This window comes from Amblyomma mixtum, chromosome 9 (genome assembly GCF_055824585.1).
Source record: "Amblyomma mixtum isolate Tamu chromosome 9, ASM5582458v1, whole genome shotgun sequence".
Classification (NCBI taxonomy): domain Eukaryota; kingdom Metazoa; phylum Arthropoda; class Arachnida; order Ixodida; family Ixodidae; genus Amblyomma; species Amblyomma mixtum.
Genome location: NC_143020.1, coordinates 68,114,426 through 68,138,593, shown reverse-complemented (window position 1 = coordinate 68,138,593; position 24,168 = coordinate 68,114,426). Strand labels below are relative to the sequence as shown.

General features: G+C 48.5%; 2 protein-coding genes across 4 annotated transcripts; one reads left to right on the top strand and one right to left on the bottom strand.

Moving 5' to 3' along the window:
- Window positions 1–112: 112 nt before the first annotated feature.
- LOC149329523 (uncharacterized) lies at window positions 113–24,168 on the bottom strand. 3 transcript variants are annotated; one of them, XM_089560287.1, is made up of 3 exons: window positions 12,457–24,168; window positions 2,898–9,520; window positions 113–1,974 (listed from the first exon to the last, which is right to left on the bottom strand). In XM_089560287.1, exons 2-3 carry the CDS (start codon window positions 3,165–3,167, stop codon window positions 808–810), a joined length of 1,437 nt encoding a protein of 478 aa, XP_089416413.1. In that variant the 5' UTR covers window positions 3,168–9,520; window positions 12,457–24,168; the 3' UTR covers window positions 113–807. The 3 variants fall into 3 exon arrangements, with proteins under 3 accessions (XP_089416413.1, XP_089416414.1, XP_089416415.1); XM_089560288.1 differs by lacking the exon at window positions 12,457–24,168 and having other exon boundaries at window positions 2,898–3,485; window positions 4,293–9,639; XM_089560289.1 differs by lacking the exon at window positions 12,457–24,168 and having other exon boundaries at window positions 2,898–3,485; window positions 9,224–9,639.
- On the top strand, window positions 9,209–14,016 carry LOC149329524 (TNF receptor-associated factor 6-like). Its single transcript, XM_089560290.1, has 2 exons — window positions 9,209–9,532; window positions 12,473–14,016. Exons 1-2 carry the CDS (start codon window positions 9,248–9,250, stop codon window positions 13,571–13,573), a joined length of 1,386 nt encoding a protein of 461 aa, XP_089416416.1. The 5' UTR covers window positions 9,209–9,247; the 3' UTR covers window positions 13,574–14,016.

The window sequence follows — 24,168 nt, the reverse complement described above, 5'->3', positions numbered from 1 at the left end:
TTTTTTCATTTTCTAAACGTTTCAATTAATTAATGAAATGCACACTCTAAATTTTTGAAATTTGAAATAGCGTCGTCAAGTAATGGATTTTCATTCTGAGCATTGTGGCACCTTTGAACCTCCCTTTTTCCAATTCTTACATTTTTTTAATTTCCTTAAAAATGATAATTACAACGATTTCGTGAAGTCGTCATCACCTATCACAAACAAATCAATCACTAGAACCGCAAATTACCATGATACAATTTTTTTTGCTCTGCCCCCTATTATTTGCGACACGCAGTGCCGAATGCACCGACTTCTTTTCGTCCGAACGAGCTGTAGCCTATACGCTGTCGCGTAGAAGTTACTTTTACATCGTCAGGAGCATGCACTCCTCGGCGCACCTGTCATTAGTAGCGGACGTCGTCTTCGATGGTAGTGTTTGCCTTCAAACGAAGTGTCGTTGTAGTTTGTTCTCCGTCGATGGAAGCACCGTTCTTTGAAGAGAAAATGTCCCGTATTTATTTGTGGAACATACATTCCAAAACCTTGAACAACATCAAGTGACAAGTAAACGTCCATTTTATTGAAACACTTCAGCTACCAACGTTACCATTCCGGTTAGAGCCTGATATAGGGATATAGCACTGTGACCGCGGTTATATTTCCCTCATTCAGGGATCAAAATAAAGCAATGAGTGACCATGTAATGGCCAGAAATGCCCGAGGAGCCTTCACCATACCGCACACTAGGACACAGAGCATGGAATATAAAACTGCTGCTAAGTATACCAGCCTATAAGCGACGAAACTTGGCTTCTGGTCTCATTCAAGCTCCAACCATGGCAGGAGCTCGAACCTTACTCGAAGCTGGTTGTATTCTACAAAGCCACCCTTAAACAGGCTAGAGAGCAAGCGCCCATCCTTTGAACGCCATAACAAACTACCTCTTTCCTGCGTTCTCTCACATTTATAACAACCGAGTGCTGTCTTGTCACATTCGGCACCCGACTTTGGATGGACGAAACGCACTTTGACTCTTAGCTTGGGTGGACATAGCAAAGCGTCGTCCATGTCACTCTGGTGTACTCGGAACTGCGGGTGCACGACCATTCCAATATCATAAATACATTCTATGCAGACTCCGGGCGCAATTCGGTAGCCACGGAGATAGACATTTTTGTCTTCGTACTCAGCGCGCCCAAGCACCAACGCCTTTTCTTCCAGGAACTTCACACCTTCCACGACAAATTCGCAGTGCGCTCCCTGTATCTCAGGGTATCGGAGCACTTTATCAATGCTAGATATCGGCTTCTTACTCTCTTGAATTTCTTTATTTGCCTCTTCCATGCTATCTGCAATTTTTGAAACCTTATCGATGTTTTCTCTCGTTGGTTGCACCAACTCATCTTTATGTATTGCTTCCAATCTTTGCATGCTGGTGGAAATTTCTCCGATGCTACTGAAGCTTAAACTCAAACCATATCTAGTTTCCTCGCTAAACGCGGTGATTTTGTGCAAGCAGTTGTTCACACAGTCACGTTGCTCGGCCATTGCTTTTACCACTTCTTGCCTTACTGTTTCCTTGATGTCGTTAATGCCTTTACTGAGTTCGTGCCTGAGCGCTTCTTGGCAGCGGTTTTCTCCGTGAACAAGTTGGTTGAGTATCTCGCTGTTGGCGCCACTTTCGACGAGGAGCCCCTCCAGAAGTGCCTTCAGTTCTCCGGCCTGCCCTCCCAGGGTTTCTCTGAGAGATGTCAGGAGTGCCGTTATGTCGTTGCAGCTGGTGACATCTTCGCGCTGAGATGCGCGAGGCGTCACTCTACTGCAGGATTTTGATCCCAAGTGCGCACAGATCTCGGAGCAGAGAACAGCGGCCGAGCGCTTGGGGCAGCAAATCGAGTGATGAGCACATTCACAATGAAAGTGCTGGGTGATTCTGTGCGCAGGCATCACTGCCCCACAGTTTGCTTTTTCGTTCCAACACTTCACCTGCAAAGTTAAAACGAATGGAGTCATTACGTCCATTCCTGTTACAACTTCAGGAACTCAGCACGCCGTTTTTGTTTTAAATTTGACACTGCTTTGTTCCGGTAAATGGCAAATTTGTTTTGGAGAGAATTTGCGATTTGGTGAGAAAAAATTGCCAAATAAGTTATACTACCAATCTGGGCCTATAAATAAATTGGTAAATTGGTTTTTGAGCAAAGTAAATAGCGCATTATCTGCCTCACATATCTCGGCGGACACCTCAACTACGCCCGAAGGGAAGAGAGGAAGTTGGGAGAGTGAAAGAAGAAAGAAAGAAAGAAAGAAAGAAAGAAAGAAAGAAAGAAAGAAAGAAAGAAAGAAAGAAAGAAAGAAAGAAAGAAAGAAAGAAAGAAAGAAAGAAAGAAAGAAAGAGGCACGCTACTGGAGGGCTCCTGAATAATTTCGACACAATTTGCCTGCATCGTGCGGAAACACATGCGCTCGCGAAGGCATGCAGCCAAAGCAACTCCAGTGCACGTAACTAGTTCAAAAAGCCTAATTTTGTCGAGACATAGCGTCAAGGGTATTCGCATTTTCGAAATTCCAAAAACTGATATTGCTACTACTAATGAACGGCTACAAATCTTCATTCGCAAGTAGGCGCCTTACTTTACTACTTGAAAAAGTTATTAAAAACTAGTTAACCAGCGTACTACTTAACACGATTCACTGTTTTCTTTTAGTGTCCGTCAACCGTGGTAGTACTATGCTTCGAAGGCCGTAATTCTACCCCAAAAACTTATATTTTAAAAAATTTTGAAAGTGTTCACTGATTCATCCGATGTAGCTCTCGACTGCGACAAAGTCACCTTCAACCATGCGGCGCTTAATGGTATCAAAGCGCAAAGCGCAAGTCCACTTGATATTTTTTTCTCATCCCTTACCTCTCTGCGAAGCATCTCATCCGCAGGGCATTCCCTCCAATCGAATTCCTCGTCCTGGAACTCGCGGCCGTCCAGCGGGCAGATGTGTGAGGCTTGCGCAGCACACTGCTCGTAGCAGGACTCGCACAGCACGTGCATGCATTGAAGGAATGCGCTCCTCTTGCGCACTAACCCGCAGGCGCTGCATACCCTGTGCTGTGGAATAGGCTTGACGAAGAGTAGCGGCCGCCAGTCAAGTTCCGGAGAAAACCCCACAAGCGTGTACAGCATGTTACCAGGAGGAATCTTGTTCAAGAGGTCCGTTCACTTCGCCTGGAACTAAAAGGACGTCCTCTAACGGCCCGCCAAAGTCCGCTCTGATTGCTTCTTACTACGAGCCGTCGCTATAGAGACAATCGTAGAATGCGACCTCGGATGTCCCCCGTTGATAACAAGGCGGAGCTCGTGTCACGTGGACTTTAGTAATCAGCTCTGTTGCGTTCTTCTTTTGGCTCACTTCTTTGTCGGAAGGCGTGAAAGGTACAGAGGGTAAAACTCGTGTCAAGAACAAGCGAGGTGTGCGCTCCGCAGATTCCAAAGCAGCTGCGACTAGGAAAGGAAAAAAAATGAAGACGAAATCCAATGAGTTGAGCTGAACATGCTTACGGCCAGACCTTTTTTAATCAAATGCTATTGCTAGATATCGCGTGTTCAGACCGAAATAAGCCTAGAATGTGTTCTAGGCAAGCTTTTCGTCCTCTGTATTCTTAATCCTTATTTTCAGACTGAAAAAAAAAAATGAAGCATTTCAGCAGGAAAGCGTTACTTTCAGAAAAGGTGATGATGTGCGAAACTTTTTTCGGTTCGCGGATGAACAGTAATGATATTTAATTTGAGCTCCATTCATTACTAGGAAATGGAAATGAGCCCATCATCTAACATCATCTAGCCCATCATAACAAGCCTAGCAACGAAATCACCTCCGTCTTCAAATCGCCATACAAGTTCTTCACAGACACCCCGCCGCGGTGGCTCAGTGGTTACGGTGCTCGGCTGCTGACCCAAAAGACGCGGGTTCGATCCCGGCCGCGGCGGCTGAATTTCGATGAAGGCGAAATTCTAGAGGCCCATGTACTGTGCGATGACAGTGCATGTTAAAGAACCCCTGGTGGTCGAAATTTCCGGAGCCCTTCACTACGGCGTCCCTCATAGCCTGAGTTGCTTTGGGACGTTAAACCCCAATAAACCAAACCAAACTCTTTGGGACCTTAAATCCCAATAAACCAAACCAAACCATCTTCACAAACGTCATAACGTCCCAGTTCAGCTGTGATGTAAGCTAGCGTGGTACCTATATTACCCGCACTTTCATCAACAAGAATGCATCATGAGTGATAAAATGTGCTTAATCAATACCTAGGTTTAGAGCTCCGGCAGCTTCAACCACGGTCGCTCACCGGCTTTGAGGTAAAAGGCTTTCTTGGCGCATGGGTGGCGTGGATGTAAGTTGTAGATACAAGCTGGAGACGCAAGTTGTCTGCAAATGTGCCCGCACGAACTGCCGATCACAAGTTGTATGGTAATTAGAATAAAAAGTGAAATTTGATTAGCAACAGATTATGGCAGCGATGATGGGGATAAAGTAATGACAGCTACTGATATAGTGCTACATAGACAGTGATAGGGCCAGAGATAGTGATACTGAGGAGGATAGCGATAGGAATAACTGGTGATAGTGATGATGACAGAGATAAAAATCAGAAATAAAATTGAAAAAAAACGGAAATGAAAACGAAAGGGAGAAAGAGAGGAAAGGGAAAGGATATCGCATTTCTGCTCTTAAGCAGACATAATTACAGTCCTGTAGTTTGCTTCATTACTAACTCTTCGACAGCTGCAAGGCTGTATGACGTCACAACTCGAGATACTCGTCAAGTGCGAGGGCCGACGTTCAGAGACGTCGCGGCATTTTTCCATTTTCTTTTTTACTGAGAAAATTTCTGTTTTGGCATGCACACATCACACGTAGCTTTGATTCTACGTTTAGTATCGTTCGATTTTATAGCGATAGCAGTAAAGTGCGTACAGCCCTGGGGTGTAGAAAAGAAATCTCCTTTAGTCGATTATAATGGTGGAACATGACGCAAACACCATTATGACATATAAGAATGTAAACAGTTTGCGACGAAAATAAAATTAAGATAATATGAGAATCGAACCGGGGCTCTTGTGTAGTGTATCAGGTAATTACCGCCAACGTTCCTGCCGCCGCCAGCCATCGACGTTCGCTATGTTTCGAGTATTCTAGGAGCACAAGGCAAAAAAGTGGCTGTGGTTCAACTCAGCTGAGCCAGGAAAGCTGTGTTAACTATGGTTCGAGACGGTTTAGCTTTGGTTCATCTTTATTGCTTCATGACTTCATGAGCGAGAGCAAATTGTTTCAGCGAGAGCAAATACCGTGATGCATCACGTCCCACCAGTGCAAGAGCGAGCCTCCAGACCGGCGGTCGGGGCAGCGGTGGTGGTGGTGAAAACTTCTATTTGGCGGAATAGAGTTTTGGAGCCACACAGTCTATATGGTCGGTGTTCCTATTCCGGGACACCTCATGACGAGGCCCCGTCGCGCCCGTTTCACCAGAGCCCTTTGGGACTCAAGCGAGGAGCAGTTGAGGAGGGCAGTCTCCCATGTCTCTCTGGAAGGGGTAGCGGAAGGGGGGAGGCGGGGATTTGGAGTACATGCCCACACCATGTGGAAGATATCACAGGTCTCCCCACAGTGCGGGCATCGCTCATCTATGTTAGGATCGTAATGTTCGATGATTGCAGGACAGAGTAGAGTACCTGTCTGCAGGCGCCTTAAAGTTCGCTCCTCCGTCTTACTCAGCCCCTTTTCAGGGGCCAGGAAAAGGCGGTGATTGTCTTTATAATGTGTTATGATTTTCTTGAACCGCTGAAGCGGCTGGTTTGTGCCCGATCCAGAAGAGCAGGGATGAGGAGCCCGGTGAGTAAGCGCTCGGGCACCCGCTTCAGCGGCCTCATTACCTCGAAAGCCCTGATGGCCAGGAACCCAAATGATTATTTCGGTGTTGGATCAGTGGCAGCCCGTCTTAGAATGCAAGCGGCTAAGGGGGAGATCTCGACTGCCAGGTAATGATCACATGCTTTTCGGCAGTGCGTGGTGATGATTCTCGAATTTGCGTGGGCGGCAGCAAGCGCTATAGCTGCTTCCTCGGCTCGCATAGAACCGGCGCAGCGGCTGACGTGACTGCCAGGCGCGCAGCTATGGCGTCGATGGAGAAGAAGATCGATGCACCTGTCACGCACGATTTTACACATGCGGCGCGCCTCCCTTTAGAGGTCAAATCTAGGAGCCAGATGACCTTCAGGGTCAGCATGGGAGGAGTAGCTTTTCGCTCTAATAATAAGAGTCCTAACGAACGGTTTGAAGCAGTTCCTTCGTGATGCTCTCTGTGCTTGCTAAATGCAAATTTGCCATTGAAGAATTAATTACGAACTTCATGCGCTATCGGTATCTAGGCGCTAATGTGATGGGTATTAACACCGAGCAATATCGTCCATTGCCTGTTCCCTAGACGGTTCGCAGTTGGTCAAGCGCGAGCATCCCGTCCCGCGGCACTGCTCTCTCATCGTCGTCTTCTACGTAACACAAATCTGTGCTTTCGCTCTGGTTCGAATGTCGTGAACATTCTTTGTAGTTTTTATTTACCAACTCACCCACCATAAGTAATGTCGTTACCGCAACTCCAAACGTGGAAGAAAGGAAGAAAATGGCGAACTCGTGAGCAGCTTGTCGCCATTCGAAGAAGCGTTATCATCGACATGGTTATCTAGCTCTCAGGGCTGCTGCAGTGCAGAAATTTCCTTATCTCAATTTCCCTTTATTTTTGTTCCTATCGCCAACAGTGCAACGCTACGTGCCTTGCCGCTCATCGCTGTTGCTTGTATGACTTTTGCCTAGTTCCCCGTAACTGCATCGCGGTGCCAGGAGTGATGATGTTGTTGGTTAACTACGCTGGTATTGGTTTTATGCGAAGCATACTACTTTAGCTACCACTTCAGCCCTTCACCGTGGTTATGCGCCTCCAAATCACGTGACACGACGATGCCACACCACGTGACACGATGACGTCACGGCAGTGGAGAAACGGGGGCCCACCTCGCTCCGTCGCTGTGGTTGTGCGCCTCCAAATCACGTGATACATGACGTCACACCACGTAACACGGTGACGTCACGACAATGGAGAAACGGGGGCCCACCTCGCGCCGTCGCTGTGGTTGTGCGCCTCCAAATCACGTGATACATGACGTCACACCACGTGACACGATGACGTCACGACAGTGGAGAAACGGGGGCCCACCTCGTGCCGTCGCTGTGGTTGTGCGCCTCCAAATTACGCAACGCTACGTGCAACGCTAGTGCAACGCTACGTGCCTTGCCGCTCATCGCTGTTGCTTGTCTGACCTTTGCCTAGTTCCCCGTAACTGCATCGCGGTACCAGGAGTGATGATGTTGTTGGTTAACCACGCTGGTATTGGTTTTTGATTTTCGCATATTCTATGGTTTACTGTACTGTGCACACATTGACTCATGACATTTAGTGTACGTGTGTGTGTTTTGAGAGCGAGAGCGCGCGCGCGCCACTGGAGAGAGGCATGTGAAACTCGTTGCAAGCCCGCGCTGCCACATCGCCTCTGTTTTATGCGTGTTTACTTCACACCATTGGACACCTTGCACGCTCTTTTACCGAGCGAAGCCCTCTGGCAGTCTCGCTGGCGCAGTGTTTTGTGTGAAAATGAAAATTGGTGTTTGTGGGAAGGAAATGGCGCAGTAGCTGTCCCGCATATCTGGGTGGACACCCGAATAGCGCCGTAATTGATGGGATAAAAGAGGGACTGAGGGAAGAAAGGAAGGAAGAGGTGGCGTAGTGGAGGGTTCCGGGACAATTTAGACCAACGGGGGATTATTAACGTGCACTGACATCGCGCAGCACACGCGCGCCTTTTGCGTTCCACCGTCATCGAAACGCGGCCGCCGTGGTCATCTTCGATTCCGGGTTCTCTGGCTTGTACGATAAATTACGGCAACCACGACTGCATAGTAAATTGGCCTAGTAAGAATTGCAACAACAGACACCTTAAGCATACCATGTACTGTATTACCATTGCCGTTACCGGAATACAGAAAGGCCACCCACCGCCGGTTCGCGCGCGCTGATTGGTCCCGATGCTGCCGGCGTGCGTGCAGCTGCCGGGTACCTGGCACCATCTGGCGCCGTCAAGGCGCTTTACGCATGCGCACTGGCTGCGCGCGGGCTCCCGGTACTCCGGTATCTCTAACACAGTACACGGTATGCTAAAGGTGCCTAATAGCAACACCGAGGCGTTACCGTATTGGCAGAGCGGTAGTCCAGCTCAGATAAAACTCTATATTAGCTCTGAATTGATGTATCTTTTTAATCTTGACTACGACTGCTTTAGTACCGAATTTAAGGCCGAATATACGCAGCAGAAATCACTGCATTCTTGTGGAACGAGCCATGACTGAAATGAATTCGCTGTAACGAACTCATTATTGGGCTTGTGTAACTCGATATCACAGTCACTGCTATTTTTCCTTAGAAAGTTCTTGTCGTTTCCTAGAAGTGCAAGGCGGTTACACTTGAGTATTCTAGGAATTCATTCTATTTATACCAAAATAATTTCTTTTGCTGGCAACCTAACTTAAAGAATAGTTAATACAAATTAAAAACTTGCCACTTTCCTATCAAAAAGTGTGAGTAAATGTCAATTCAAGGAGCGTATATGAATTTTGTCGTAAATGTTCTCTTAAGGACTTTGCCTTTTTTTCATCCCTGTAAAATGCGGAAGTGTTGAGGCGTGCGTTGAGACAACTGAAATGAAATTTCCTTTTCAAAACCACTCGTTGTACTTGGCTAAGAGAATGCGATATAAAAATTGTGCATGCTGAAATTTTTGATATGCACCCAGCTGCAGCAACACTGTTAATCCAATGACACAAAATAAGCGCGCATGTAGTTGTGCAGTGCCAAACGACACTTTATTCTACGCTTCTGTATTGCCTTTTTTTCTTCAAAGAAAGAAACCGAGATTTCGACGGGTATGAACTGTGCTGGAAGAACGCTGAAAACCACACGGCGGAAGCAGAACTGATTACCCAAGCCTAGCCAGCTGCGGACTGCACGGAGCTATCAGGGAGAGGGTGTACGGGCCACGGTTTAGCGATTGTCGCCATGACGACGCCTTAGAAAAAAAGAGATAAGAGCGGCCTTTGGCGGGGTGAATGAGGAAGTTCCTTCAGTGCTCACTGCAGCTGACGTGCGTGTAGAACGATGCCGCCTGAGAGTACGCAGTGCACGTCGGTCGGGTTTTCCGCGGAGCTGGACTGGAAGCCCCTGCACTTCCTCAATCCTCTTCCACCGAACAGAGTTTGTGGGGCGTGTGGAGTGGTGCGCCCCAAGACGGCGTTGCTTCCATGCTACCACACGCTGTGCGAGTCGTGCTACGTGCAGTGCGCTGAAGAAGGCCAACACGTCTGTCCGCTGGACGGCTGCGAGTGTCAGGACGAAGACGTCGACTGGAGGGAGTTCCGCGCAGAACAGCTCCTGAGCAGAGAGGTGAGCGAGGTGGAAAAATAAGTGGGAACACACGGTCTCCAGGTAGTCGAGCGTTCGACAGCATACCGCCTGGTCAGGAATCATGGCCTGATGAGATTCACTGGTCACTGACTATGGTCAAACACAAATGACGTTTCGGAAGCGCTACGGCTCTCTTGTTCACAAAACGTTTGTTAACAAGAGAGCCGTAGCGCTCCCGAAACATCATTTGTGTTTGATCATAGTCAGTGACCAGTGAATCTCATCACACGGTGTGTAGGCTATATTACTCGCTTCATTGGAAGCTCGGAGTTTGGAGACATACCACTGACGGCTCGCGACTTCTCTTTCACTAAAAATTGAACAAGTGACTCGTTTTCCCATATTTGAGCTACTCTCAGCCGTTTCGCACTTATTACTTTACAAGTACAGCCGAAAGATTCTTGAAAATCAACACGTAATTGTCTGCCGTTCCACAGAACTCGCAGTCTACCGATTTTAGGGGCCGAGTTGCGCGTGCGCCTTTAACAACTGTTGCGCTTCGATAACCAGAGATACTCCTGCATTCTCGCATGTGTCAGTTCAGCAACCATTATCACGCTTCGGTGCTTTTGCTCCCATTAAAATCCCGGGAAAATGTTTCGTAACCTTTACGCCAGCGTCTCGGCCGGCGGAAGATATAACAATCATCTCTTGCGCGTCGCGGGCATTGCGAAGTGCGTATGCAGTGAACGTCAGTGCATCAGATTTAGAAACGACGAGGGTCGGCTGTGTCTGTGATTTCCGCGATGAAAAGAGAGATGTTTGCGAAAAACAGCATGAGCAAAGTAAGTTTGAGAGAGGGCGTTTTTCTGCGCATTGCATGGCGATAACAGCGAACTACGAATGCCGATAACTAATCTGGCTGCCTAGAGCTATGCGCATTCCGATATGCATCATAACAGCAATGCGTTCTGCGATATATGAGGGAAAGCGGCTTACCTAGAACTTTTGCATCCAGTCACAATTTCATTGCTCTCAATGTTTCAGCTCAGAAAGGTGAAAAGCTACAGCGTCATAGGCTGGCTAGGCGAATAGCGCTCGCTGTCCGCAAATTCGATAAAGGATAGAACCATGGCAGGCATCTATAGCCGGCGCAGAGGCGCGTCATGATGAATATGTCCACCGCCTGGCTGTTTTGAGTGTCAGGGTCTTCCACGAATATGCGCATCCGGCGTGGCCGCACATAGAAGCGAAGCGACACAGGAGTCTGGAGGCGGTGCTTTCTGTTGTCTGCTACGAGGCGGCAGACCGATGCAAGATGCTCAAGCGCTCTAGCAGGCGACACCAAACACTGCCTCCTGTTCGTCTGTCTGCCTCCGTCACTTCGCTTCAATTTGCGACCACGGTGAGCCGTGTTGGTACTAAGAGCGGACGACCCTGCATATACATTTTTGCTTAGCTTCCTTTACGGGTGCGGAGTTGTTTTTTAAAGGTTTGCTCGAATATACGATTCTGCTGCGCCAGAAAAACAAAAAAAAAATATTTTTCTGTTCATGATCGGGAATTTTAATGGTGCAAGGAAATCTGAGGCCAAAGAGCGCCATAGCGTGAGGTATCTTTGTTTGCCCAAGGTGAGGTCAAGGACCCACTCCCAAGCATTTTCACCCTGATAAAAGCCGAGCGCCAGGCCTGGGGAAGCTTGTACCCATTGTATCAGGGGCGGGTACCCAGCGGCACTGAATTTTTTTTTCGCATAAGCTATTCATCACTTTTAGAGGTTCAGCTCTCGTCTACACAATGACAGCAGCAGTAAAATTAAGGTTCAGTATCCCTTTAAAGAACCTTTGAAAGATCTCACATGTCGGTGTCATCCGGTAGGCGTCGCTTTTTTCTGTGAATAATTCCATGCTATCTTCCGTCATTTGCTCTGGCCTTGAAAAACCATGAATATCTTGAAAAGTACGAGGGCAAAACTTGGTAAACTGCGGTATTTATTCCGTCGGAGCATCTCGTTGGCGTTAAAAAAAAAAAGGGCGGTAACTGTGGCACTTCTCGATGTACTATCGGGAAAAAAAGTGGTGTACTCCACGCGGCGGGAGCCGGAGCAACAGAAAATTGCGTTTCAACGCCATCTACAGGCGGCATCTCGGACTCAGATAGCCAATCTGTGATCATTATTATCAGCAGGCATGTCGCTTAGCTTGTTTCAATCTTTCAAAAATGCGCTGCTTCCACGACAAGTTAGCCACGCGCGCGCGGGAATTTGGTCGTGTCATGACGGTGCGCGCCCCGGCTCTCAAGCCGTATCTCGAACGCGCCTTGAAAAAAAGAAGACACAAAATGAAAAGAGGGCCACCAGATTGCTACTGCGACGGCGCCCTATTCCATGATCCCATTTTGGGGGTTTGCATGGTTCGAGATTTAGGCACCCAGCTTCATCTCGTCAGGCAGTTTGCTCCATGCACGTACTTACGCCATGATAATCTTCTCATGGTCGGCCTAAGCATTTGGTTGTTAAATTACTCGAGTTATGGAGAATTCGGATCATTCATTGGTAGCGTATTCACTATTCCCTGCGTCCTTTCCTAAATTGCACTACACCTGACGGACCTGAAGACGTATTAGCAAAGTGCGTGGGGGGACCATTCGGAAGTTCCGCACTCAATCTTCAGTATGAAATAGATAACAGCAAGCCAACCACATATGAGTGCACCTTTTAGCAGGATTACCTCCTGTCTTACCTACTCACCTGAGATGATTCAAAGTGTAAAAAAAATCTGTACCATCATATATATATATATATATATATATATATATATATATATATATATATATATATATATATATATATATATATATATATATATATACCAATGTTAAGCGAGTACTTCCCACACGTATGTAAAAAAAACGGGCGGTAACTGGATCGTTTAAGATAACAAAATGAATTCAATAATACTTACGCCTTTATTCTTGCAGGTGGAGTGCTGGAACAAGCAGTATGGCTGCGAGACTGTGATAGCAGCTTCGGAGATATCCCGTCATTTCCAGCAGGATTGTGGACACCACTCTGTTTCGTGCCCAAAGTGCTCTACCAGGATTCTATGCAGTGACGTAGGCTCGCATCTGAGATCAGACTGCTTGTCGCCTGCGAGGCGTGCTGAAATCGAAGACCCAGTACTACTCGGCTGCAAGGACGACAAAGCGTACTTTGAATCTTTCCGAGCAGAGTTTGAAAAGCAGGCGAAGGAAATGAGGGAACTTCTTCAGCGAATGGTCGTTGGTAGCGCCACACATGATGACAGGATCAACGGAATCTGTCAAGGCATAAACACTATGAAAGAAACTCTAGAGCAAGAACTGGCCACTCACAGACAGGAAACTCGAGACATTTTTAATGAAAAGATACGTGACCTCACCGTCTTTAAACAGGAAGCGGAAAAGATTTGGAACACACAAGCTGCTCAGATTAACGCTGTTTCAGCAAGCATCAACAGCCTTGAAAAAACGCTGAGAGATGAAGTGGTCAAAGCGACGAGCGGGACGCGAGACCAGACTGTGACTGGCATCAAAGCTGAATTTAAGAAAGGTAACGACAAGGCTCTCGAGAAAATCAAAGAAGTCTTGCGGCATACTCAACTCATGGTAGCGGTGTCCAACTTCACTGTACGAGGTGTTCGAGCACTCAAAAAAAAAGCTTTAAAGGATGGTTGGGCAAAATATGAGAGCGAGCAGGTATACCTGCGCGGGTACCACTTATCGCCTGGAATCTATCTGGGAAAAGACGGTGAATCTGTGCAGCTCTTTCCGTTGATGACCCTTTGCAAAGGTGACATGGACGACTCTGTTACCTGGCCATTCCAGCACAAAGTAAGGCTGAGCATTGTGCACCCCAAAAACGGTTCCAAACGGGAGTACGAAGCGGAGCCATCGACTCGCATGGAATATTACCAGAAGCCCTCACAGCTGCCTAAGAGTGGTGTTTACTTCCCTGGTAACTCTCTCATCTTAAGCGAACTTCTGAGTAGCGGCTACGTTGAAAGCGACAGTCTTCTGGTTCAGTTCGAGGTGCTGCCCTGACTTACCTTGAATAAGCACGGCAGTTAATCGGTTTATAGGAGCCTGCACCACAGTTTGAATTATATTGCTTGTGATTTGCTATTTCAGAATTCTATAGCTTATAAGCTCTGTGTAGAAAGGAAACATTTTGATTTGTCATCTATCTTGGTAGTGATTTTTGAGAAAAATAGAAACACGATGTAGCTATATTATTGTGTTGGCACTGTCGCACTAACTTCTCTAACGTTGTGTAGATGACTATGGTGGAATGATATCTGGGCAGGACGTCCCCAGTTTTACTCCTTGCACAGGCGACTCCAGCTGAATGGCGGCTCCGTTCCTGTACTGAAATTTCGTGCCCTCTAAAGAACATTGGATGTTTTCTGTGATGCGAATGCTGATTTTTGTGTTGCAGTGTATCGCAAAGCATGTGTCCAGAAAATAAAAATTGACGAATGCTCGCATGACCTGATGCAGCGAATATCTGAGAGGAGGAGGCTTTTGAAATTTGCATTTCTTTCTTTCGCACGTAGGAGAAATAATTTCCCCTACGTCCGGCGCAGTGTGTTTGTGTCAAGGGGCTTTTAGCTTTTGCTCAGCCATGCTTAAGAACTTTGAGCCAATGATCTTGGTGGATGCTTTTGATTGTATATAGGAATTCTACCTGCGCAAACTCGTCCGTTCACGGTAAAAAGAAAAGAAGCACTGCTTTCTGACAGGTGACGGCGTTAACGAGGACTGGTGCGTGATTGGTTGACATGACGTTGTCAGTCAATCCCGGCGCGACGCAATGACGTGAGGCCGGCAGCGCTTTTATTACAGTGCGCTTGCGAACTTTCGGAACATCCCTTTCGCTGTTACCTCCCCTCTTAAGCTGTTCGAATTTGCAGCTATAGCTGTCTATCTTACCCCTAGCCCGTTGTGCTCTAAGCGGTGCGGGCCGGGCGCTATTATTTTTCGTTCTTTTTACACGTCCACCCTAATTTTTGTCCATATCCTTCTTCCCCGGCACACAGTGGCTCTTTGATTGTCTACATGCCGCACAGTCAGAAGTCATTTCACTCCCCAACTCCCCTTTCATACGGCGCTTTCGTCTTTGTACTATCCGCAAGGAATGAAATGCGAACAAGATAAATAAGCCTCGAAAAGCGAAATAAGAATATTTTAGGCAGGGGAATCTCAATAATAGCTCACGTTCTTTTGACTTCAGAGGCACGAATACTCTTCTTCAGAAGTGTTATCAAGCTCGCGTGTATGTCGTCTCCAGGAGCTAATATGGTGTTTCATTGCGAAAGCAATACTACTTGCACTTCGCACGGTGACCACCATCGTCCAGCGGTGGTGACCACCATTGACCTTCATTTGACCTTGATTGCATTAGTTGTATTAGATTGGATTACATTAGATTGGATTGGACTGGATTGGATCGGATTAGATTAGATTAGAGTAGATTACATTGGAGTGGATTGGATGGGGTTGGATTGCATTGTATTGGTTTGGATTGCATAACCGATGCATCACCACAAGTCTAACCACAAGCACCACCACCAGCTACACTACTAGCTATACTATGGCGTAGGTACGGTTATTGCTTTCGCAATTACCGGGCTTAACCAAGCTAATCCACAGCGAATTTTTTTTATGTCACCTCAGTTTCCTTGTTCGCGTTTCATTAATTCCTGATAGTGCCGGTCGTCGTCCTCCTCTTGCTCCACCCGAGGTGATTCCCTCCCCCTCTCCTGCACTATCAGAATCACTATCACCTCGCATTACAGGGCTGGCCACCCGAACAGCGCCTTTCCTTCTCCCCCGCGCTCAATTCGACATCTCGGATATGACGCGATGGTTTTCCGGAATAGCGCATCTACTGCCGTTGCAGTAAAATATACCGCATCCAATTTTCTTCGATAGATGCAAGTTTCTCTCGGTATCCGGAGAAAACGCTAGTTTGGATTGCTTGTTTTATAGAAACCAGCCTACGGGAAATATTTCAGCTACTAACACTGCCCTCAAGTGAATAAAGCGTAGGCATGTGCCCACTATTTATGACGAAAATGTTCATTCTCCTTAGAGATAGTCATGCATGATGGCGGTTGGGAGAGCCAACGCGCTGATGGGGCATTGTCGGGCGCTGGCCCCAAAACTGCAAAGCAAAGCTCCAACTTTGGTCTGTACTTACGAGGGAGCTCACCGGCCGCCACTGCGTTTCTTTCTTTTTAGATCTCGTAACTGTGCTCCACTGACTCCATCAGACTTTGAGTAAGCACTTACCTGAAAGAGCTTTCCTAAGAACAAGGATACCGCCTGCTTGGTGGTTTGAGGCTTCGAATACCAGATGCGGACCCATACCGTCGAGAGCTGTGATAGCTTCTCATACTTACCAACACCAAACATCTGAGAGCTGTTTAGTTACAGGAGTTGAGGTACGGGCTAGTTGGGCGATCAACATTCATCAACATTGGGTGTTTGATGAAACTGCGCAAGAGCGAGGTCATAGACAGAAAATAACTGGTTACTTATTTTATTTCAAAACAGATGTTAGAACACATGTGTAACTTCAATATTCTCAAAAACTTCCTTCGGGAAGAATTCGTATACTAAGCAGGAGCTGAAATGAAAAAAAAAAGCAAGATGATTAACACTTATATGAAACGACGATCTGCGCATTTGTGCTTGGATGCGTAGCACAACTACGAATTCTTAAATAAACTTTGAAAGAAAAGATTGGCAGCAGCTCTGGTTAAACCTGGAGGATTGCGAAAGCAACGAGGAGAGAGAGAGGCGATGAAGAGCGCGCTCAGCAGCGGCGGCGGCCCCGGCACGCTAGCTATGCGCCGCTACTGCGCATGCGCAACTGGCGAGCGAGGTGGCGGCTAGCCAGCTGTGCGCCGTGTGACGTCACTGCTCCGCGCGCATGCGCAGTATGGCCTTTCGTCAGCTCCACGAAATGGCTCGCCGACTTGGCGCAGTGTTGCTTTCGCAAAAAAGAGGGCGCCAGCGCTGGGGGCAGTGCTTTTGGAGCATCAGCGTGGATGCATCCACTGCTGGCTCAGCTTTACCACATGATCGTTATAGTAAGGAATGCAGATTGTCTTCTTAAAGAACAAATAAAGGAAAAATTTCCCAATTAAGAGGAAATTATGGACCTTTGTACCTAGTGGGAAAAAAATTCGTTTTTAATAGCTTAGAACAGGCTATTCCCGCGGAACCAAGAAGTTGGCGAGTCGGTGGGACGTTTTGCATTTTGCACAGTGCGAAAAAAATGAGGAAATACGAACACACAGCGCTTCGTGTGTGTGCGTGTTTCTTGCTTAGCCCTCGATTTTGCGCGGTGTTCAAAATGCAGTTCCAGCGGGGCTGAGCCCGAATTTAAAAAAAAAATAGATTCTCTTGCCTATAGAAGTCAGTTTGTTAGCATTCAAACATTTTTACTGACATTCTAAAAGCGGTGATTTATAACTAGTGAGCTAAACTGGAGTTTCTTTTTAAACGTGTACAAACACCTAACTTTTGGGTGCGTGTTTTCTTCTTTGAAATGCGGCGTAAGGCATTATTATACACGGAATACCACTTGTTCTCTTCCTACGACCACTAGGTAGTTTGTATCCGAATTTCTTTCTCGTGCTTTTTTCGGTTTCAACAGCCGAACAAAGGCTGTGACATCAAAGAGGGGCTATAGGGTATGTGAGGCATGAAAAACTGCAATAAAATCACTGCTTATACATATATTGTCATTCCGGCTCTTGAGCAAGGCTGGCTTCAGCACTCTATTGAATTAAAACGGTGGAAGAGCGATTATATCACAGTTTTTCCACGCCCACCTGACATATAACCTCTCTTTAACGTCCCAGCTATCGTCACAGTCGGCCTTTGCCGATGTATTTGCAATACTGGGCCGATTGGTTGCGCTGCTGTGGGAACTTAAGCTTCCCGGAACTTAAAGCATTGAGGAAGCTGCTCTTTCTTAACGGATTGCACAGCTTGAGAAGAACTATAGCATGTTGAACCAGCGTTGTGAATGTATTGTTTCAGCAAAATCCAATTTCGGCCCAGTGATTATTCATCTTAGGGCGGCATATGACCAGACAGACTTCTCCTCAGAAGGCCATTTCTTTGTTATGACGAGCAACTGTATTTTCCTTCCACTTCGTCACCTGGACGTCTCTTGTGTTGAGATTGCTATGATATACTGCTTGCTTTTTATTTTATCATCAGGGCGTATACTCAGTACATTACTTCTTATAAACATGACATCACTGAGAAAAAGAGTATTTACGTCTGCAGAAGGCCCTTCACAATGGCTAGAAGGAGTGGGGCCATTTTTTGAAAAGCGGAGAAATATGGTACAAGAGCTTACACCATCGCATGGAGTTTCTAGCGCTCCTTTTCAGAACGCATCATCAAAAGAAGGTAAGAGGCCGGAACTGGTTCTACTATTTTACCTAAGCTTCCTTGATCAACAGTAAAATCGGCAGAAGGAAGGGAGAATATACACTTTGGACTACAGAGATGCCTCGTGAAAATATACCCATGAGCAATCGAACGTGCTCAGAATTTGAGCTCTATAGCAGACGGATAGCCCCACCTCACTATGATATTACGATGACTGAGCTGGTTGAGGGCACAGGTACTATTGAGATTTCCACTATCTTTGAGAGTCTGCTGCTGGAAGAATAAAATGGGTATCATAAACGGCTGGTGGTTTACTGAACGCGGCGTGTCGCACGAGGCGGAGGTAGCTGGTGAACGCTTCGGTGTGTGTTCCGGCCGCCGGCTTGCGTCGGTGGCCGGTGGTCGACCTTTGGACGTGCCCTATTGTTAAGGTGTCCTTCGGCTGGCGGGCGCCTCAATATGGTGAGCCAGCCACCTACAAAGGCTCTTGCCTTTGATGTTGTCGTCCCTGAGGGGGCTAGTGCGGAGGATGTCGTCGATGCGACATCCTCCGTTGTTGGATTGGAGGAAGTGTACTGCGTCCAGCACTTCGGTGGACGCAACTACCAAGTGACCGTGAAAAGTGAAGCCGCCATGGCTACAATCGTTGAAGCTTCCTGCCTCACCATCGGCAAGGAACGCGTCGCCATCGTTCCCCTGAGCCCGCAGGTGACCCAGGTGACTGTTCTTTTTCTGCCCGCACGTGTACCCAGTGACACCCTTGCCAAGGCTCTCTCCCCTTTTGGCAAGGTGCTGCACATTAGTCGCGGCGTCATGGGATCGCGTCCCACTGTCACCACCGGGACCCGCTACGTGCGGATTGAAATGAAGCGAGAGTCACCCGTACCCAACTACATCAAGGTCGCGGGCCACCGCGTGACGTGCGACTACAAGGGCATGCAGCGCGTTTGCCGGCGTTGCGGGTCCACTGCGCACTTCAGGGCACAGTGCACGGCTCCTTTCTGCGCCCGCTGTGGTGTCTTTGGGCACCAAGGCCAGGGTTGCGTGCTGCCATGTCGTCGTTGTGGTGATCCGCACGCTACTGTGGCGTGCGCTATCAAGCCCTCGTACTCGGAAGCTGCGGCCCGCCCTGCGCCCCCGCAGGCCGCTCAGGGAGCGGTTGAAGCCATCAAGGAGACCGGCGGATCGAACACCGCCGGCGTTACGGGTGCTTCCAATGCGTCTCAGCGTCGCTGCGTGGAAGAGCCGGAGTCTGCTGTTGATGTGTCCAGTGCTGCACCAAGCGAGCAGACAGTAAAGGTACCTGCTGCGTCAGCCTCAGTCTCTCCGAGCGTCCCTGATGACACAGGGGCCGAGCCTACTGTGTCCCTGGAAAAATCTGAGGCCGGGAACGTGCCACCCTCGGAGCCCGCGCTAGAACCCGCGGCCAGCGTTGCGGTTTTGAGCAGGGACGCCGACATAGCTGAGGTCGACGGTGACGACAGCAGCTTGACGTCCTCGGCCTCTTCAGTCAACCTCGTCATTGACGAGACTGTCATCGCGCCTGAGGAGGACCCGACGTCGCCGTCTTCGTCATCGTCATCGCTTTTACGGGAGCCAAGATCATCTCCAGACGCTGACCCTGTGCAGTCGCCGTCCTCTTCTACATCGAGGATCAGCGCTAGCACTTCTAGCGAACAGTCGTTGGATATTGAGATGGTCGCTTTAAGTTCGAGCTTAAAGCGTCCACATGCGTCCACTACGGACTCGGACAATTCTGCTGGTCGGCCAAGGAGGCCTCGTGCCTCCTCTGGTCCGACCCTCCGCAAAAAGTGAGGTGGTTTAGCGCCGTTCGCGGCGCGCTTTGTATTGCCTAGCATCACGACTGTTCAGGTTTCATTTTTCATTTCCAAAATGACTAACCTTCAAATTATTACTCTTAACGTGCAGGGGTTCCGCAGTGTTTTGAAGCAGGCAACGGTGGTCGCATTCGCTCGTTCCTCGGGTTGCGATATCGTCTGCCTGCAAGAAACCAGTTTTTTTCGTCTCAGTGACGTGTTGAAATTCAAGCGTAGGTTTGGCGTCGATGCCTTCTTTTCGTACGCCAGCACGCGTTCTAGCGGCGTTGGCGTTCTTGTTTTGAACCGCTCACTGTTGCGCGATCATCATGTTATCTACGATGCGCTTGGACGCGTGTTGGCGTTCGACTGCACGTTTAACGCACTTCACTTGAGAATTCTTTGTATTTATGCGCCTGCGCATTCCAATTTGGTAAACGCATTCTTTAAAGATTTAGATGTGTATTTTCTTGGAGGGCGTAATGTTGTGATGTTGGGCGATTTCAACTGCGTGCTCGATACGGTCGCCGATGTGCAAGGCCCTGGTAGGGGTAGGCCAGGCTGGAATGCGCGTGAGTTGCGCCGCTTAGTGAACCATTTCATGCTCACGGACGCGTATGAGCTCCTTTATGGCAACGTCTTTGTGTGGACTTGGCGTCGCGGGTTATCGTCGGGTAGGCTAGACAGGGCGTACGTTCCGGCGAGCCTTTCGCGGTCAGTGTGTGTAGCTAATGTACTGACGCTGCCATCCTCGCCGGTGCACATATCAGACCACCGCCCTTTTCTTCTATCACTCACGGTTCCGGCGCCTGCAGTATCACCTCATAGACCATGGCGGTTGGATGTACGCATACTTCACGACGCCAGCACTAAAGACGGGCTCACACGGGTCTTGCGTTTTTCGGTTGTTGGGGCGGCGCCTGGTGACTGGGACCGTCTCAAGGAGCAGTGGCGTCACCATTGCGCCGCATCTGGTCGAGCCCTTAGGGCTCGCGTGTCAGATGAGGTGCGTGTGGTGACGGCGAAGCTGCGTATTGCTCAACGCACCCCGTCGCCTTCGTCGCTTATGTGCGCATGGAGAGAGGAGCTTTCGGAGCGCCTACAGCGTCTTTTACGTGCCTCCTCTTTGACAGCGGCTGCATGGCGATGTCGACGCAGTCCAACTGCTCATCCCGAGGTGCTTCGGTTGGCCCGCCAAGAGCTGTTGTACACTCAAGGTGCCCCTGCGTTTACATCTTCCGCCGGGGCTACGTCCCAACCAGGTGGGTGGAATTTCAGTGCGTTTTTTAGCCATTTCAGGAGTATTGCTCAGTCGGTCATTCTAGTCGATCGCAATGTCGTTTCCGCAGCCCCATTTTTAGCAGGCTTGCCGCAGGTTTCCACTGAACTCCATGACGGCCTTCTGGCTGTGCCAACAACAGATGAAATCAAGGAGGCGTTGGACTCCATGAAACGAGGCTCAGCGCCTGGTCCGGACGGCCTTCCTGTGGAGTTCTATTTAGAATTTTGGGATATTGTGGGCCCTATTTTCTCGGAAGTATTAAAAAATATGCTTTACTGAGCACGTATTTCCTGAATCATTCAAAAGAGGCCGCATTGTTCTTATTCCTAAAAAGTCTCCTATGTCGACATGTCCGGCAGATTGGCGCCCTATCACACTGCTAAATTCAGATTACAAAGTATTAGCAAAATTACTCGTTCGTCGTCTACGAGCTCTCCTCCCGTCACTTATTTCCTGCCACCAGGTTTGCTCCATTCCAGGCCGTGAAATACATAGTTTATCTTCTGTAACGCGAGACATCCTAGCGTATACTTTACGACGGCGCGCACAGGGCCTTCTTGTTTCTCTTGATCAGGAAAAGGCGTTCGACTTCTTAGAACACGAGTACATTTACGGGATGCTGGTTGCTTTCGGCTTCCCACCTTCTTTCGTGCTTCTCATTAAAGAGATGTACAGAGATATTTCAAGCACTCTGTTCCTCGATGGCCGGGAAAGTACCGCATTTGATGTTCGCTCTCCCCCCTTTTGTTTGTCTTAGCATTAGAGCCTTTCCTCTTGGCAGTCAATCGCCACTCCTTTATTAGAGGTCTGGCTTTGCCAGGCAGCGAAGCGGTACGCGTCACTGCTTATGCAGACGACATCATTCTGTACTTAGCTGATGAACGCGGCCTGCTTGAAACTTTAAATGTTTTCCGTGAGTACGCCTCCTTGTCTGGGGCTGCTCTTAATTACTCGAAGAGTTGTTACTTTTTTGTGGGGTCTTCCCAGACTCGTATTACATCTTCAATACCTTTGCAGTGGTGCGCGCAGATGCGCATTTTAGGTGTGACCTACGACTGTGCTGGAATATGGAATGGTGTGTGGACTTCGGTCGTCGAAGACATTACAGCTCGTGTGCGAAGGGCGCAGACATTCGAGTTGCCTCTGCTTGAGAGGCGCTACCTGGTTCAGTCCGTCATACTTGGTGCCTTCTGGTACCTCTGCTATACTGTTAAACCACCCCTCCGTGTCATAAGGCGAGTGCAGACCACAGTTTTTTCGTTCTTTTGGTCAGGCGGAACCGAGCTTGTGGCCCGTGCTGTTCTTGGACAACCACGGGAGAGAGGAGGGTTTGCCTTTCCAAATTTGTCCGTCACGTCCTCGCTGTTAGCGTTGAAGAGTATTTTGCGTATCCTGCTAGGAAACGCGTCTCCGGCGCGAATCCTGGCTCGGTACTTTTTGGGACCTTCTTTACGCTTTTTGGATCCAGCGGCCCCTGTTAATCATGGACCCCAGTCAGAGCAACCCACCGCTTTCTACGCTTCATCAGTGGCCTTTTACAGGCATGTAAGAGCAGTAGCACCTGCTGTCAACATCGTTGCAGACCGTGTGGTGGACATTATGGGCACGCTATTGTTACCTGTTGTGCCGGCGTCTCGCCGCTCACCTATGCGCCGCGTTCAGTGGGCGCGTTTAGCGTCGACACCTCTCCCAGATCATCTGCGTGACTTTGTCTGGAAACTTGGCTGGGCAGTGCTCCCTACTTGTGATCGGTTAGAGCGGTGGGGTGTGTTACGCTCCAGTACCTGTCCGAATTGCCCGCTCCCGGAATCTAATCGCCACGCTACAGTCACCTGTGTTGTAGCGCGTGTCTTTTGGCGCGCGGTTCATGCGGGATTTCGTGGGCAGGGCATTTCGTGCTTCGTCTCCCGCGGCCGCTTCCCCAGCGGCCGTTTTGCTCGCCTGTTAATAGTTGCAGGTCTTTTTAGTTTATGGCGCAGTCGATGCGCCGCGGTCGCTAGTGGCTTTCGACGCCGCGCTGTGTGGCCAATTCTCGGCCGTCTCCGACGGGAGCTGATCAGTTTTTTGTCCGAGGAACTCTTTTTCTTGGGTGAGGAAGAGTTTCTCCGACAATGGTCATGCCAATTTATTTCTGTTAATAACGGTCGTCTTGTCTTGGTTTTTAGGCCAAACTGGCGCTAAGGTCAACTTTTCAATGTTTCAATGTCTAATTATCGACTTTTCGCTCTTCTGTCAATCGGTATATATGCATTCCTATTTTACATTGCCCATTCCTATTAGTTACTTAGAAATGTTTATGGTACCTCTTTAATTGGCTTACCTTACATGCTTAATGTCATGTGTTTTTGTAAATGTGAATGTATCTTGTAACCTTGGCATGTGTACATATGTAAATAAATTTTTTCTAAACACAGCCCCAAATATATTGTGCGAAAGCGAAAGCACAGTTTTTTGCAGGTGGACACCACCGCACGTACCTGAACGCGCGCTTGAGGTGTCCACTGATTCAGGGAACCAGTTATGTACGTCTTCAACTTTGGGAGCGATAGCTTCACTCTGCTAGGTAAAGCCGGGTATCGCCGCGTGTGCAACATGACCTTCATGACTCTGGCAGATGGCGTCCAGAGAGCAACCCAGAAATCAGTTGGGCCACCTAGGTCACGTGACCATGCAGCGTAAACACAACCTGACCAATGGATGACGAGCAAACTACCCACCGTGGCAGGTAGCAATTAATGATTGGTCGCTCGGGAAGAGCAACTTGGGTCGCACACGACCAACCTCTGGGAGCACGTGCCATCGGAGGGAGGGCAGTGGCGCATCGCTTAACCGCTGCACCACTGCGCCAGGAGGGGTATGAGGACTCCCAGGGATCATCATCATCATCAGCCTGACTACACCCACTGCAGGGCAAAGGCCTCTCCCATGTCTCTCCAATTAACCCTGTCCTTTGTCAGTTGCCGCCACTGTATCCCCGCAAACATCTTAATCTCATCCGCCCACCTAACTTTCTGCCGTCCCCTGCTACGTTTGCTTTCTCTTGGAATCCACTCCGTTACCCTTAAGGACCAGCGGTTATCTTGCCTTCGCATTACATGCCCTGCCCAAGCCCATTTCTTCCTCTT